Source organism: Myxocyprinus asiaticus, chromosome 24 (assembly GCF_019703515.2).
Source record: "Myxocyprinus asiaticus isolate MX2 ecotype Aquarium Trade chromosome 24, UBuf_Myxa_2, whole genome shotgun sequence".
NCBI classification, from domain to species: Eukaryota; Metazoa; Chordata; class Actinopteri; order Cypriniformes; family Catostomidae; genus Myxocyprinus; species Myxocyprinus asiaticus.
The window spans coordinates 44,853,555-44,868,319 of NC_059367.1; the positions used below are offsets into that span (position 1 = coordinate 44,853,555).

The 14,765-nt window shown below is 37.2% G+C and overlaps 1 protein-coding gene across 2 annotated transcripts in view; it reads right to left on the reverse strand.

The window, feature by feature from the left end:
* Window positions 1-14,494, reverse strand: part of nadka (NAD kinase a) — a 41,192-nt gene extending 26,698 nt beyond the window's left edge. The window contains exons 1-2 of one of the 2 annotated variants that reach the window (XM_051653408.1): window positions 14,256-14,494; window positions 13,183-13,361 (exon numbers count right to left, since the gene is read on the reverse strand). In XM_051653408.1, the coding sequence (XP_051509368.1) occupies window positions 13,183-13,361 (179 nt within the window). In that variant the 5' untranslated portion in view covers window positions 14,256-14,494. The other variant, XM_051653409.1, reaches the window with a different exon arrangement.
* Between the last annotated feature and the right edge of the window lie 271 nt (window positions 14,495-14,765).

The following is a 14,765-nucleotide window of genomic DNA, read 5'->3' on the forward strand; positions in this document are numbered from 1 at the left end:
ACCACATTTTGAGGGTTCAGTGGGGTACAACACCAAATATTTGTGTGAATGTGAATTAATAACTTTTAAACATGCTGGGAAAAATCACTAGATGCATATTTAAGCAGCCTCTGAACTTTGACCTTAAAAATTATTTTCCACAACTTTCTGTATTTAAAAAACAAAAAAAAACAAACAAAGTTAAAACAAAAAAAAGGTTTTAACATTGATAACACCAATGCTATGAAACCAAGGGACAAACACTCTTAAATTAAAGTTATTTACATTATTAATAATAATTTTGTTTTGCTTTTTTGTACACTTGTTCGGCCTTGCATTAATGCTTGTATTAAAAATAAGTACAAAATAAATAAATAAATAACATTACATGTCATAGAAGTGGTGTACCAGAAGAAGGGGACAAGGATTTTTTTCGGGCAACTGACAATTTCAAATATATTTTCCATCTTGGAATGCTCAACAAGGAGAGCTGTTTGAATGTAAGTGAATGGAGAAGAAGCCTCAGACCGCTGCATAAACTGCTTTTGTGTAGAAACAGTTCATCATGTAATGAACTGACTGACAGGGTGCTAATTTTCAGTGTGTTTGCCATTACATTCATTTGTAGAGGGCTTTAATTGCAGTTTGCTATGGGGTAAAAAGCCTGTTTTAGAAGTGAAGTCAGGATTTTTTTTTATATTATCTAAAATATTGCCTAATGTTTATGGAAAATCAGATCATGTGAAAGTTGGCAGGAAAAGACAACAGATTTTTCCAGACTGTATCTGTCAATTTACATGAATGTGCTGATGGACGGCTCTTGACCTATCCAATATGGCGGACATATCGCGGTCCATAGAAACAGCTGATAATAAGGTTCTACATATAGATATCTATGACAGTGACAGCCACCTTAACTTTACTAGACGAGGTCACATGACCTTCAGCCTGGTTTGACAGGTTGACTATACACAAGCAAAAACTCAGAAACCTGCTCTTACACAACTCTAAACACAGCGGCATTTAAGGACATTTATTCGTATTATTGAGAGAGAAATTCCACACATTCCCTGCTTAGAGGAAAATGTCACACAATGCACTATATAGGAAATATGGAGCGATCGATCAGATCAGACTGAGCTAGGGAACTGAATAAATAAAAGCTAAATGCCAGCTAATTAAAGTTATCACTGTGAGATGGTCAATGACTCGTAGCAGTCATAAAAAGATCAGATATTTTTGTCCTGCACAGTATGTGCTGTAAAATAAAGCGGCTGATGTCTTGTGAACACAAATGTTGTTGCTTCGATCTGTTCAGCCACCCGCCGCCTTTCTTCTAATGAAACTATGGAACCTGCAGCTATAGGGGAATCATGTAAAACCGCTTTTCGTTAGTTAAGAAAAAGAGGATTCGCACTGAAATAAGATGTCGCTGCTTTCTTTGAAAATGGAGAGTGTAAAGACGCCACAAAACCTGTCAAATGCATTTCAGCACTAAAGGAAATGAACAGTGATCGATCAAACAAAAACATTAAAATTATCTATATTAGACTACAGAAAAACTGATTGACTGTTCCACAGAGATCAGATAGAGCTGGCAAACATTAACTGCACTGACATTGATGCAATTAATTAGTTTTATTACCTAATTGTTTAGAATTTTAGAACGTGCCATGTCGTAATTAACCCTGCTGCTTCCACTTCACCAAAGTTGTGTTGAGAAACATGTTTGAAAAGACAGACTACTGTACAACGAGCAGCCCAATTTATATTGATAATCGGAAGATTTTCTCGATCATCGATGCGTGAAAAAGGCATCGATCCCAAGCATAGGTGGCACCCATGGAGATATACAAATTAAGTGGTAAATATTCACTTTTATTAAATAATTTCGATCAATGAGTCAAAGATTCTACATTACATGATATTAAAACAGGTGTGCAAATCATGGTCAATTAAACTCTCTTTTGATATTCGTACACCTGTAACACAAATGCTAGCATTGCAGCACTGTTTATCAATTGGGTTGCTAGGAGATGTCTCTGGTGACAGTCGAACCCCTGCTAGGCTAACGGGAGCGTGGCAGTTTTGTTTCAGTCAGTCAGTCACTTTTATTTATATAGCACATTTAAAAACAACGACAGTTGGCCAAAGTGCTGTACAAAATCAATAATTACAAAATTCAAAGCAAAACGCAAGGACAACATGAAAGACACAATGTCAATAAAAGAGTACATCTAAACCTGCATATTTCCATAAGCTACCGGCCTCACAACCGCAGACCACGTGTAACCACACCAGCCCAGGACCTCCACATCCAGCATCTTCACCTCCAAGATCGTCTGAGACCAGCCACCCGGACAGTTGCTGCAACAATCGGTTTGCATAACCAAAGAATTTCTGCACAAACTGTCAGAAACCGTCTCAGGGAAGCTCATCTGCATGCTCGTCGTCCTCATCGGTGTCTCGACCTGACTGCAGTTCGTCGTCGTAACCGACTTGAGTTGGCAAATGCTCACATTCGATGGCGTCTGGCACTTTGGAGAGGTGTTCTCTTCACGGATGAATCCTGGTTTTCACTGTACAGGGCAGATGGCAGACAGCGTGTATGGCATCGTGTGGGTGAGCGGTTTGCTGATGTCAACGTTGTGGATCGAGTGGCCCATGGTGGCGGTGGGATTACGGTATGGGCAGGCGTATGTTATGGACAACGAACACAGGTGCATTTTATTGATGGCATTTTGAATGCACAGAGATACCGTGACGAGATCCTGAGGCCCATTGTTGTGCCATTCATCCACGACCATCACCTCATGTTGCAGCATGATAACGCACGGCCCCATGTTGCAAGGATCTGTACACAATTCCTGGAAGCTGAAAACATCCCAGTTCTTGCATGGCCAGCATACTCACCGGACATGTCATCCATTGAGCATGTTTGGGATGCTCTGGATCGGCGTATACGACAGCGTGTTCCAGTTCCTGCCAATATCCAGCAACTTCACACAGCCATTGAAGAGGAGTGGACCAACATTCCACAGGCCACAATCAACAACCTGATCAACTCTATGCGAAGGAGATGTGTTGCACTGCGTGAGGCAAATGGTGGTCACACCAAATACTGACTGGTTTTCAGACCCCCCCGGACCCCCCCAATACAGTAAAACTGCACATTTTAGAGTGGCCTTTTATTGTGGCCAGCCTAAGGCACACCTGTGCAATAATCATGCTGTCTAATCAGCATCTTGATATGCCACACCTGTGAGGTGGATGGAGTATCTCGGCAAAGGAGAAGTGCTCACTAACACAGATTTAGACAGATTTGTGAACAATATTTGAGAGAAATAGGCCTTTTGTGTAGATAGAAAAAGTCTTAGATCTTTGAGTTCAGCTCATGAAAAATGGGGGCAAAAACAAAAGTGTTGCGTTTATAATTTTGTTCAGTGTATATTATGATTCACTAAGTCGCTAGCCATCACATTATAATCTAGCTGCAGCAAATGCACGCGAGTGAAGAGTGTCCCTGTGTCAGAGTGTGCATCAGCCAGGAGAAGATTCAGTCTCTTCCCCGGTCAGACTTGCAAGTATAAATGTAAGCTAATAGACCTGCTGCTGTCTAGTGTGTCTTTATAATAATCAAACAAACAGAACAAGAAAACACTCACTTCTCTTGACTGGATAACTTTAGTAGCTTTAAAGAGTATTGATGTATTGTAATCACAGAGTGAAGACCAGTAGTAGTTTTATGTTTCATTTCATTCTGAATGTTTACTTGAATACTTGAAACTGCTGTTAAAAACTTTTAAAGCTGTTAAAAAAAAGCACTGAATTTTCTTCATTTGCATTTTTAGTTCTATTATTTTTAATCTATTTCTATTAATTGCTGTTTTTTATCATCATTTTATTACAGACTGTTTACTAGTCTTGAATAATTTCTTAAGAACCTGAAACCATTTTTCCATAATTAACAAATTAGTTAGTGTTATTATTTGTTGTGGTATTGAAGCTGGTATTGAGAATCGTCAAATTTCTCTACAGACTACTGAAATTTTGGTTTTGTGATAATGTATAGACTTTATTGTACATGGTAGATCTTGCTGCAACAACATGATGAAAAAGTAGATCTCATTCCATAGAAGTGTGATCATCCCTGCTGTAAATAATAGAGATGGAGGCTTTTCTTTATTTGACTACCAGCCGTAACATAAAATAATTACCATATGACAATAGCCTCCTCCCCTACCCAGTGCAGTTTACATTTCAAGTTCAAGGAAATTCACTGTTAAAAAGACAAGTTTTTTTTAAAAGTTCAATAAATGCATGATGTTTCCAAAGTCAATGAGTAATCATGTTAAATAAACGTGATCTCAATGTTGACCATAATAATCGAGATTATGATTTTTGCCATTATCGAACAGCTCTAATAACAACTTTTCTTAATCGGCAATCGTTAACAATGAATATTAATTTGATTAATCATTAACTATAACAATAATAAAATGTAAGTGGTGAACAACTTAAAACTCAAAATAAAAAACGCATATATTTCTTCAATTTTTCTTAATGCAAAGTTTGTTTTATGTGCATGTAGCCTACTGTTTAAATATCATTTAAATAAATACACTTAAGAAATGTGTGTTTTGGTATTTTCATCTTAATTTATTTTTTAGTTAAAATTAAAAATATTAAAAATACTGTTTTAATTAATTGTCAATGTATTACTGTTACTACTAACGATATAGAAGATACAGATTCGAGTTCATTAAAACTTCACATTGTAGATCGTGGAATATTTCAGAACTTTTTATTTGAAATGAAGTCAAATAATAATAATAATAATAATAATAATAATAATAATAATAATACGCTATGTGAACACAGTTAATAACATACCACTACACTGGTGACGGTGAGATTTCAGGTGAATGTACCTCATGCTCTACCGGCGAGAACTGAGGTGATTGATAAAGGGAGACCGGTGGATCAACAATGCTTGTTGCCATTTTGTACTTTAACATACGATCAGGGTTTATGCCATAAACATAAAGTATATTTATTGAGAAACACTCCATGATTAGCAAGGAAGTGAAGGATGAGCGTCTGTGTTTTTTATCACAATGGGAGAAAGATGCCTCAGGTTGTTCCTGGCAGAGTACTCAGCCTTACAGGCTCAATATGGTTAGGATTAGGGATGGGGGTGGGGTAAGGGCATCTGCTGCCTGCCAGGAACAAACAGAGGCACTTTTGCACAGTGGGCATTTTTTATTCTGTGTTGCTGAAAGGATGTGACATGCAGAGCAAAAGCGGCACCCCCTAATAGTGGATGACTGTATAAACAGTCTTTTCTCTATCTGCTGGCATGATTACTGAACACATGCTAAAATTGATTAAATGATTTAAATGACGATTGATAAGCTTAATAAATCAAATTATTAAAGATGAATAATCGATTATTTATTAACATTTCTAGACAAAATTCAACATGATCACACGGGAAGTCAGAATTTAGCTCCGAGTACCCTGGCATCGGCCCCATTCTACTGAGTTGCTGACAATCGGCATCTCCCATCAGTCATTTTTGCATTAGTTCAAACATGTTTACCTTCTCCTGTGGCGCGACCGGAAGGGCATTGCGTCAGCTGTGTGGGAGACCTGGGTTCTTGTCCCGCGTTGATACCAAGATGTAATCGCGACTGCGTAATCAGTGACGAGTGTGATTCAGAGGTTCCATTTTCCGTTTAGGAGTAGAGTTAATAAAATATGCATTCATCTTCACTGTATTAAATCATTTATATTTTATCATCATATCAGGCCAAGAACACACTTACTAAGGAAATGAGAGTGGCTAAAAGAAGCTACTCTGAAAAGCTGAAAAAACTGTTTTCAGCCAACGGTCCTACATCTGTGTGGAAAGGCCAAAAAACATCTTCAAGTACAAGACACCTCCCCCTCGCTCTGTAGAGAGTCAAGTAATGGCTGATGAACTGAATGCGTTTTACTGCAGGTTTGAAATGCCCAGTCTCACACCCCTCCCCTGCTCTGATCTTCACTTCACACACACACCAACACCTCCTGGAACCACCTCCTCCCCACTCCTGCTACTCAATCTGCACTTATGTTCTGTGAGGAGGATGTGTGCGGGTCTTTTGGAAACAAAAGACTAGGAAAGCTTCAGGCCCAGATGGTTTCACCTGCCTGTCTGAAAGTCTGCACTGACCAACTGACCCCCATCTTCACACAGATCTTCAATAGATCGCTGGAGCAGTGTGAAGTTCCCTACTGCTTCAAACGCTCCACCATCATTCCGGTCCCCAAAAAACCAAAATCACAGGACTTAATGACTACAGACCTGTCACTCTCACATCTGTGGTCATTAAGTCATTTGAGAGACTGGTTTTGGCCTACCTGACCCTCATCATCCTGAACAGCACTGTGGCAGCAGTTGAGTCATTCAGGTTCCCGGGTTCTACCATCTCTCAGGACCTGAAGTGGGACACCCACATAGACTCCATTGTGAAGAAGGCTCAGCAGAGGTTGTACTTCCTTCATTTTGGCCATTCTGTCTACTCGAGTACTCGAGGGGCAATGACATTTACATAACTGTATATATAAGAACATGTATGACAAACATCTTTGGCTGCTGCATTGCGTCTTGTTGTTCCAGTGTATTGTCTATTCAATACTATAGGCTGTTATAAAATAATGTTACAAAAAGTACAAAAGATTGCATAATCCAAATATAATGCATCATATTTTGTCATTATTTGAAGATTCGCTGCCCAACTCAATGAAAGAATGTGCACAACGCTTGTCTGTCTGTTCTTCCTTCAGGTTAACGTGGTAATCTTAGTAAGCGTGCACCAGTTTTTTTAGTGACTATCTGAACCGTCTATATTCAATGGAGACGCCATAACATCACGTTTTTAATATGCATGTTATGTTGAAGTTCAGTTTTGAAGAAACTGCATTCTGTTCCATTTAGTTGCACTCTGTCTAGCTGTTTGAAACACTTGCCTGCTGTATATACGTTGAGTCCACTGCCACATGCACCTGGTGTGTGTGTGCGTCCAAGTGTTCGCTCCCATGGTAAAAGCTGCGATGCTCCGTATTGTTGTTGCTGTAATTATTCATGAAGCGTTCCATTCAACTCAGAGAGTCTGAATTTCCACCTTTCAACTGTGGAAAGTGCAACCAAATGACACTTTGTCAAACTTCTAATTTGGAAACTCATGCGGAAATCTTCAACTCCCATTTCTACAAGATGCAGGTGTGTGTTACATCACGCAGGGCAGGGAGGTTTACAGTCAATGACAAACATTCACTTTTAGTAAATAATATCCATTAACGAATCAAAGTTCTTACATTAAAAGATAATAAAACGTGTTTAGCAAACGTTTTGCAGAGGTGTTCAAAACACGGTTAATTACACTCTCTTTTGATGATCTTAACAATAGCGTTGCAACGTTGTATATCAGTTTGGTTGCTATGAGACATCTCTGACAATAAATGTACCCCTCAAAATCACAACGTAATCAATCTCAAAATTAAAAATTAGCTCCCTCGTTGTTACGTGTGTGTTTAGTTATCAGATAATTGTCACTGAATTTCGAATTAAGTGAAAAGTCACATCATGCCCGATCATGATCACCACGTATCATCGTTTTCATGATCGATCATTGATGCCACATCCGAGTACTCGAGTACTCGTGCCCATCCCTAAACTATACATACCCCTACCTTGCACATACATTACCACTTGCACATATATATACGCCAATCTGTTATATGTCCTATTATTTGTATGTTTATTTATTCTCTTACCTTGTTTTATATTCTGTGTCTCACTGTAATGTTTTGTGTGTGCACTTGTTTCTCCTATCACCAAAAAAAGTCCTTGTGTATGTGAGAACACTTGGCAATAAAGCTCATTCTGTTTCGGATTTACAGCTAAAAACAACTCGCTTTTGGCACTCCTCTGTGGGCATTTCACCTGGAAACTGAAGCTCACATGTGCCCTTATGTCAGGTCTCTATGCGAACAATTTTGTTTAGGAACACTCGTGACCCCAAGTTAAAATTTGAAGGGGCACGATCAAAAATTTAGGGGCACAGTCCAAGCAAAAAAGAAAATGTAATGTTACTGTGTCACAACACAACACATGCATAAGCAGATGCTGAAGAACTGAATTAAGAATTACTACAGGAATCAGAAAGATAATATATAGGCCTACTTGATAAATGACAAAGCACATTAGACATCTTCACTGCTTAAATGAACACTGGTTAAATGAAAGAGGAAGGACACAACAAAAATGACTTCCACCATTGCATGTGCATTTGAGGAAGTAATTTGTGTTGTTTGCTGCCACGGTCTATGTATCTCAGTAGTGTCTCAGCAACTGGCCTTTTTTGAAGTTTCAAGATTTTTAACATTGTCTCATATGTAGCATATGTGTGTGTATATAGTTTCATCCAGTGTAGGGTAACGTTACTTTTAAAAGTAACTCGTTAGAATATTGAGTTACTCCTTAAAAAAGTAACTTGATTAATTAAAAAGTTAAATTTTATTGAAAGTAAAGCGTTACGTTATTTTGCATTATTTTTGAGTTACTTTTTCCACTTTCTCTTCTGCTATGCATTCCATACAAATAAGCTATGCATTGCATTCAAGAGACATTACAGGTCATGCTAGCTACTGTACATGTCAAAACAACATAGTTAACAAACAGATATTTAGAAAGTAGGACTTCATGTCATATTTATAATAAAGACTCAATAACATGAATATGCATGATTTGTTTTTTCATAACATGGCAGCCAATATGAATAATGAAGAATAACCACTGTCTTACCTAAAGCAGCAAAGTCCAACACTTGAATCTGCATTATATATTTCATCATGTGCTGTGCCCATCGGCAATGTCAGAGAGTCAACTTAAGATGTAGAACGCTGCTCGGAGCCACTGATCCAGAGTCAGCTTTTCTCATCCCATTCTCCCAGTTACAGGGGAGCTGTAACATGTAGCAGTTTGGCTGCATAAATCAGGGAATTGAGCAAGTAATTCACCCTGTATATCATGCCATGGCCAGTGGAAGACTAGTCTTATAATCACTCTGCCTAAACGCATTTACTGATTTTTAATGCAGTGTGTATTAACACATGAATCAATCACGTTTCACTCAACCGAATGTTGATTTCATATTATGCCAAAACATGCAATTTTTCCAGCTTGTATAGCTAATGCGCATGTGCGGTAGCGAGTTGATTGACAGGTGATGTCTGTATCTTAACGGTGATTGTCTCTTTTACCTCCAAGGTGGGACTTCCTTTCTACATCTATTGACTGTTGGGTGCTATAGCTTCTTGGTTGGGCATTCCAATTTCTCCCATTCATTTAAATAGAAGTGACTCGTCTACAATGCCCATCATGCACTACGTCTCCTCCCCAAAGTTTGCACACTTGATTTGCACTCCTGGTTTCTTGCAATACAGGGACAGTAGAGGTGAACAAAAACAATGCATTACTTTATTTAAAAAGTAACTCAGATATTAAAATATAAAATTATTGCATTACTTTACTCGTTACTCAAAAAAGTCATCTGATTGCGTTACTTTTATCGCGTTACCCCCAACACTGGTTTCATCTGCTGCTTACCGATACATTACTGCACCACATCACCATGGCATTATCTAAACAACTGCATCTCGGTCTTCCCAAACTTACAACACTTCTGCTTTTACTAATGTTGTTGCAAAACTCTGTATATTAATGCTGAAAATCACATGGGTATATTGGAAAAGATTGTTTTTCACTTGCATCCTAATTGCATATACAGGACTTCCTAAACTGACTAGATGTTTTTTTTAACCATGTCTTTTGCACATCATAAGCTAATAAAACGTTGAGCCTACAGGGAGAATATCATGTAACAATTAAAATTCACGAGCAAAGCCTTCACCTTAGTAGAACTAAATTGCAACACAGAGACATCTCTAATAAAATGTAAGGTACTGTAGTTTTTGCGCCTGAAAAAAATGCATATTTCATGAATAATATGAACAAGTATTATTACATTTTATATAATGCTAAAAAGATCATAAGTTAAAATACATTCAAATAGTTATGAATGTTTGATATACTGTATATGTCCCTGTATATTCATATTAGAATGTTTATGAACTGACCAGTTAAAGCTGAAGTATGTAACTTTTTCAGTGTTAAAATACTTCTATTCCAGCTTAATATGCAGAGACAACTATAAGTAAGCCCTATATAGGTTAATTTTCTCGAAAACTGTCAACTCTGTTTCTGTGGCGGTATAACAATTCCTGTGTTTGTTTTGAGGGATCCGTTTAGACCCATCCCAACAACATTACTCAACCAATGGTATGAATTGGGGCGGGACTATCTGAACTACTGCAGATGAGGGACGTATTCAGAAAGCTGTTTTGAAAGCATTTTCATATTTTTGCATTTCCATTCGTTGGCGCTAGTGTCGCAGAAATGACATACTTCAGTTTTAAGCAACATATAATGTTTGCAAATCACTAATTATTATTATTATTATTATTATTATTATAAAGAGTAATTTTTGACCGTGCCTCTAAAAAATTTAATTTGGGATCACAAGTGCCCCTAAACAAAATTGATAGCGTAGAGCCCTGTAACCTCCTTTCAAAATTACAAGTGTGAAAGATTTTTATAAAAATGCTTTCTGCCCATGTTCAGATATTTAATGCACGGTCTGATAAGCTTCCAAGTTTTTCGTACCGTATTTCCTTTCTGCCATAAAAATTGTTTTTTCGTTTTGCATGACTCCAACAATAAATGAATACCAATAGAGTAGAATTTGACAAGAATCAAAATATTACAAGTATTCTCACACTTGGCTTTCCTTGAAAGCAAACAAAGATGCTATCATGTTTCCATCTTTCATCCAACACTGTGACGACAAATGCACAGCGCCCCCAGTGGACTCAATTGTAACTGCAAAATTTGGTCAGAGATCCAGAAGGAAATTAAAGGATAATTCAGGCAAATGCGCATAGGATTTAAAAAAAAAAAAAAATTATATTCTAATAGTGTTTTAAATGGTCGACTAGCTTGTGCAGAACGAGCACTCGATTAGTTGATTACTCGTGCACATTCCTAAAATACACAGTATGCATGTGCTGCAAGCTTCAAAGTAAATGTGTGAAGCTAGCTGCTGATACACTAAAAACACCACATCATGATCATCACATGTGCTCTTGTGTGTAGTAGATGACAGAGAGCATGCAGAACATACAGACTACATATTTATTTAATTAAATCGCAGGTTTTTGCATTTTTAATCACACATGTAGCAACCTGCTTTTCTGGAGGTTTGAAGAAAAAAAATTATTTAATAAAGGCTCAATTTAAATGGAAAAATTATGACAGAAATTCATCACTACTGTAGTTTATTCTGTATGTAATATTCACTGTAATAATAATAATAATGAATAATAGTACTTCTATTAATAAACCAACAATAATTGTATTATATTCAAGCAATATCTCACATCTGTGATGCTCTGTTCATCTGACAAAAATAACTTCAGTGTTGTATTTTGGATTGTACTGTGAGGATCTGTATAAAAGCACTTCATATGATAAAAAGAACGCAATGTTATGTTGAAATTAATCGTTCTATTTTTATTTAATTAAAATTTTAATTAGGGCTTGGAAATGTAAATTTCTGCGATAGTTGACTGTGTAACATGTACGCAATCAATGCAGTATCCATGTTTTTTTTGTTTTTCTTTCCACTTCCTGTGGCTAAAATTCACATATATAAATATCCAGGTGATACATGTTTGACTCGACTGCACATCCTAGCAGAGAAATTGATTGTGTGGAGCAGTGCACACTTATTCATTATGTGCGAAGCATGTCCCAGGCATAATAAACATGGGAGCGGATTTACTGTACGGAGAATGGAGACTGAGCCAGATGTGGGCGAGATACAGGCATGTTTGCATGGCCTGAAAACACACACTCGCTGTCATCTGAACCAGTGTCAAAAGCAAAAACATAGCAGCCAGAGAAAATAATCATTCTGAGATTTTAAAACTTCAGCAAATTAAACTTCAGCATTCAATATGTTTTATATCTGTATGAATAGTGACTAATAACACATTAGCAATGTACACTTAAGATTCTCTTGCCAATAAAGCTTGATATGTATTGAATCTGTCCATTTTATCCTATTATTATAAAAGTCCACTGGAAAACGGCAGCAGATTTTGCTCACTTTTAATTACAGTATGTCCACTGATTTTATGGCATGTATAATTATAATTGATGAATTTTTACATGCACATATTTAAATAATTAAAAAATAATTATTTATATTTTGTTTCAAAGTACTTAAAAAGTAAATATATTTATGATTATATTTTAATGCTCGTTTTAATGTACCAAGTACCATGATTAATCGTGATTAATCACAGAAAACTGTGTGATTAATTAGTTTCAAAATATTTATTGATTCACAACCCTAGTTTTAATGAATTCATTTATTTAGACAACCTTTTGATGATAAAATTAAACTGTCGAATACGGAATAAAAAATAAAACGGAAAACACAGAATGTGTGAAAAAAAAGAAAGAATTTGGAAAAAAATAAAATGGATTTCATGGGGCCCTACATGTTAACATGCAGAGATGCCTCTGTTCATTAAAAAGCAAAATAATCCTTTACATATTGGTAATTATTATACTGTATGTTGTTTCTGTGAAATTTTAGATTTTTTTTTTTTAATTTTAGAACTGTCTTTTGAATTACAGTAGCTAAAAATCAATAAAGTCAGCAGGTCAGCTATTTTTGGTTTGTTTATAGTGATTTTTTCTTGTGATGTTTGATAATTTTGTGACATTTAAAAATAACTTTTTTGATTATGTCTTTTGAGGAACAGTTGCAAAAACATAACCACACTGTCCTCGAATCATCAGTCTCACAATGTATATAAACAAAATACAGGTATCGGTAATCCTTCTCGGTCTCCAAAAAATTTTGTTTTTATTTTATTTTGTTTCAAACACTTTAAATGGTTATCTGTCACCTTCCCAATTGCTTTGACAGACACATTAAGAGACAAGAGGATTAAAGGCTTGGTTTAGTCTATCTGTAATCTAGTCTAAGCCTAACTTTAGTCTGGAAGCTGTCAGTGTTGTTTTACCTGAACTTGGCAGAGTTGTGAGCTGATGGTGTCGACATGCTCCTGGCTTTAGTTCTGGTCTGCAACAGTTTTCCACGGAATGGCTCCTCACCACCATCACAGGACGAGCAGCAGTATGGAAGCAGCTCTGTGCTCGGATCCGACTTCAGCGTCCAGTTAGACCCTCCAGAATTCTCCATCTGGATGCAGAAGGTGGAAAACACAGTAAGATTGAGTGAAAATGGACAAACACAGGAGGACCGCTGAGCTTCTCGTGAGATCTACACCCTTTCACAACACACAAAGTGCAACATTCATGAACAGAGATTGGGAAATTACACACCACAGAGAGCAACAATCTTCCCCATACATCCAAGAAACAACAGGCCCAGGGGGACTCTGGAGGATTTTTTAGTCTTTTCTACACTGATATTTGGTGAAAATCTGTGGAATTCTGCAGGATGAATTTAATCAAGTTATTCTGAACATAGTCTGTAACTATGTAGAGTTTATGCTATTCATATCAATAAATATAAAAACAGACCAAAACAAAAGGCTGTCCTTTAGGTCACACTTTATCTGAGGACTAATAAAGCATTCACAGACCAAGCTGAAAGTTCAAACTGCTTGTAATTGAGCAGAAAATCTTGTTTTCTAAGCTTGTGATTTAATAAAAGCTGCATGATGACAGTCGGTTTCGTGTTTGAGTTCAGTGAAGCAGTTATGATGACCCACTTACAAATGTGCCAAAAGAACAGAAGACAAAACAGATCAAATATTTACAGAAAGCATAAACCCGTTTTTAACTAGGTTTTGAGACACGGCTTATGAAATAAAGAGTCTGTGTACTGCATTTATTTGCTTTTATCACCTAATTTCACTGACTATAATTGAAGGGAATGTTAAATTACGACATAGAAAATATGTTAAATTAAATACTTACGATATTTTACAACATTTCCGATAAATTGACAAACACTGTCTATTTCGATATGGTATCAGTACTTCTTCGATTGGGAGAATAAATGATGAAACAAGGCTTTAGTGGCAGGTTTAGTGTGTTAGCCGCTAACGAGTCAGCTGACTAGCATTACCTCACACCGGCCTGATCCCTTCAAATGCACTCGAACTGCAGCGATTTCTCCCCCTATATGAGAATGACTAGAGCAGGCGTTATCCCCATTGACTCTGAATGGACGCTAGCGATACTTTCATGGCTCTCAGCTGAGGCGGGGCGGACAGAGGGCTAACCGGTTCAACGGTATCTCTTCAGCTGTCATCTGTAATGTAAACGATCAGAGCGCTTCCTTGAGGCGACGTCATTGCGCTGCGCTCACTGGAGCATTCTGATAGGCGGTTGTCTCATAAATATGCATTACGTAGCGTGTCTTTCGCTCATTAGTCCGAGCTGATTGGCTGAAAAGCAAACACTGGTATACTAGTCCGGTGCCGATTGACCGGTGTTCTGAAATGTTGGGTTTCTAAGATTTTGAGTTGCACTGGGAGGAGCATACATGAATATTCACGAGTTTCCGGTTTCGTGTTAAAGCGACAGTGAAAATATTAGTGTCGGCTTCCCGGATCACAATTCATCTAAACTGTGA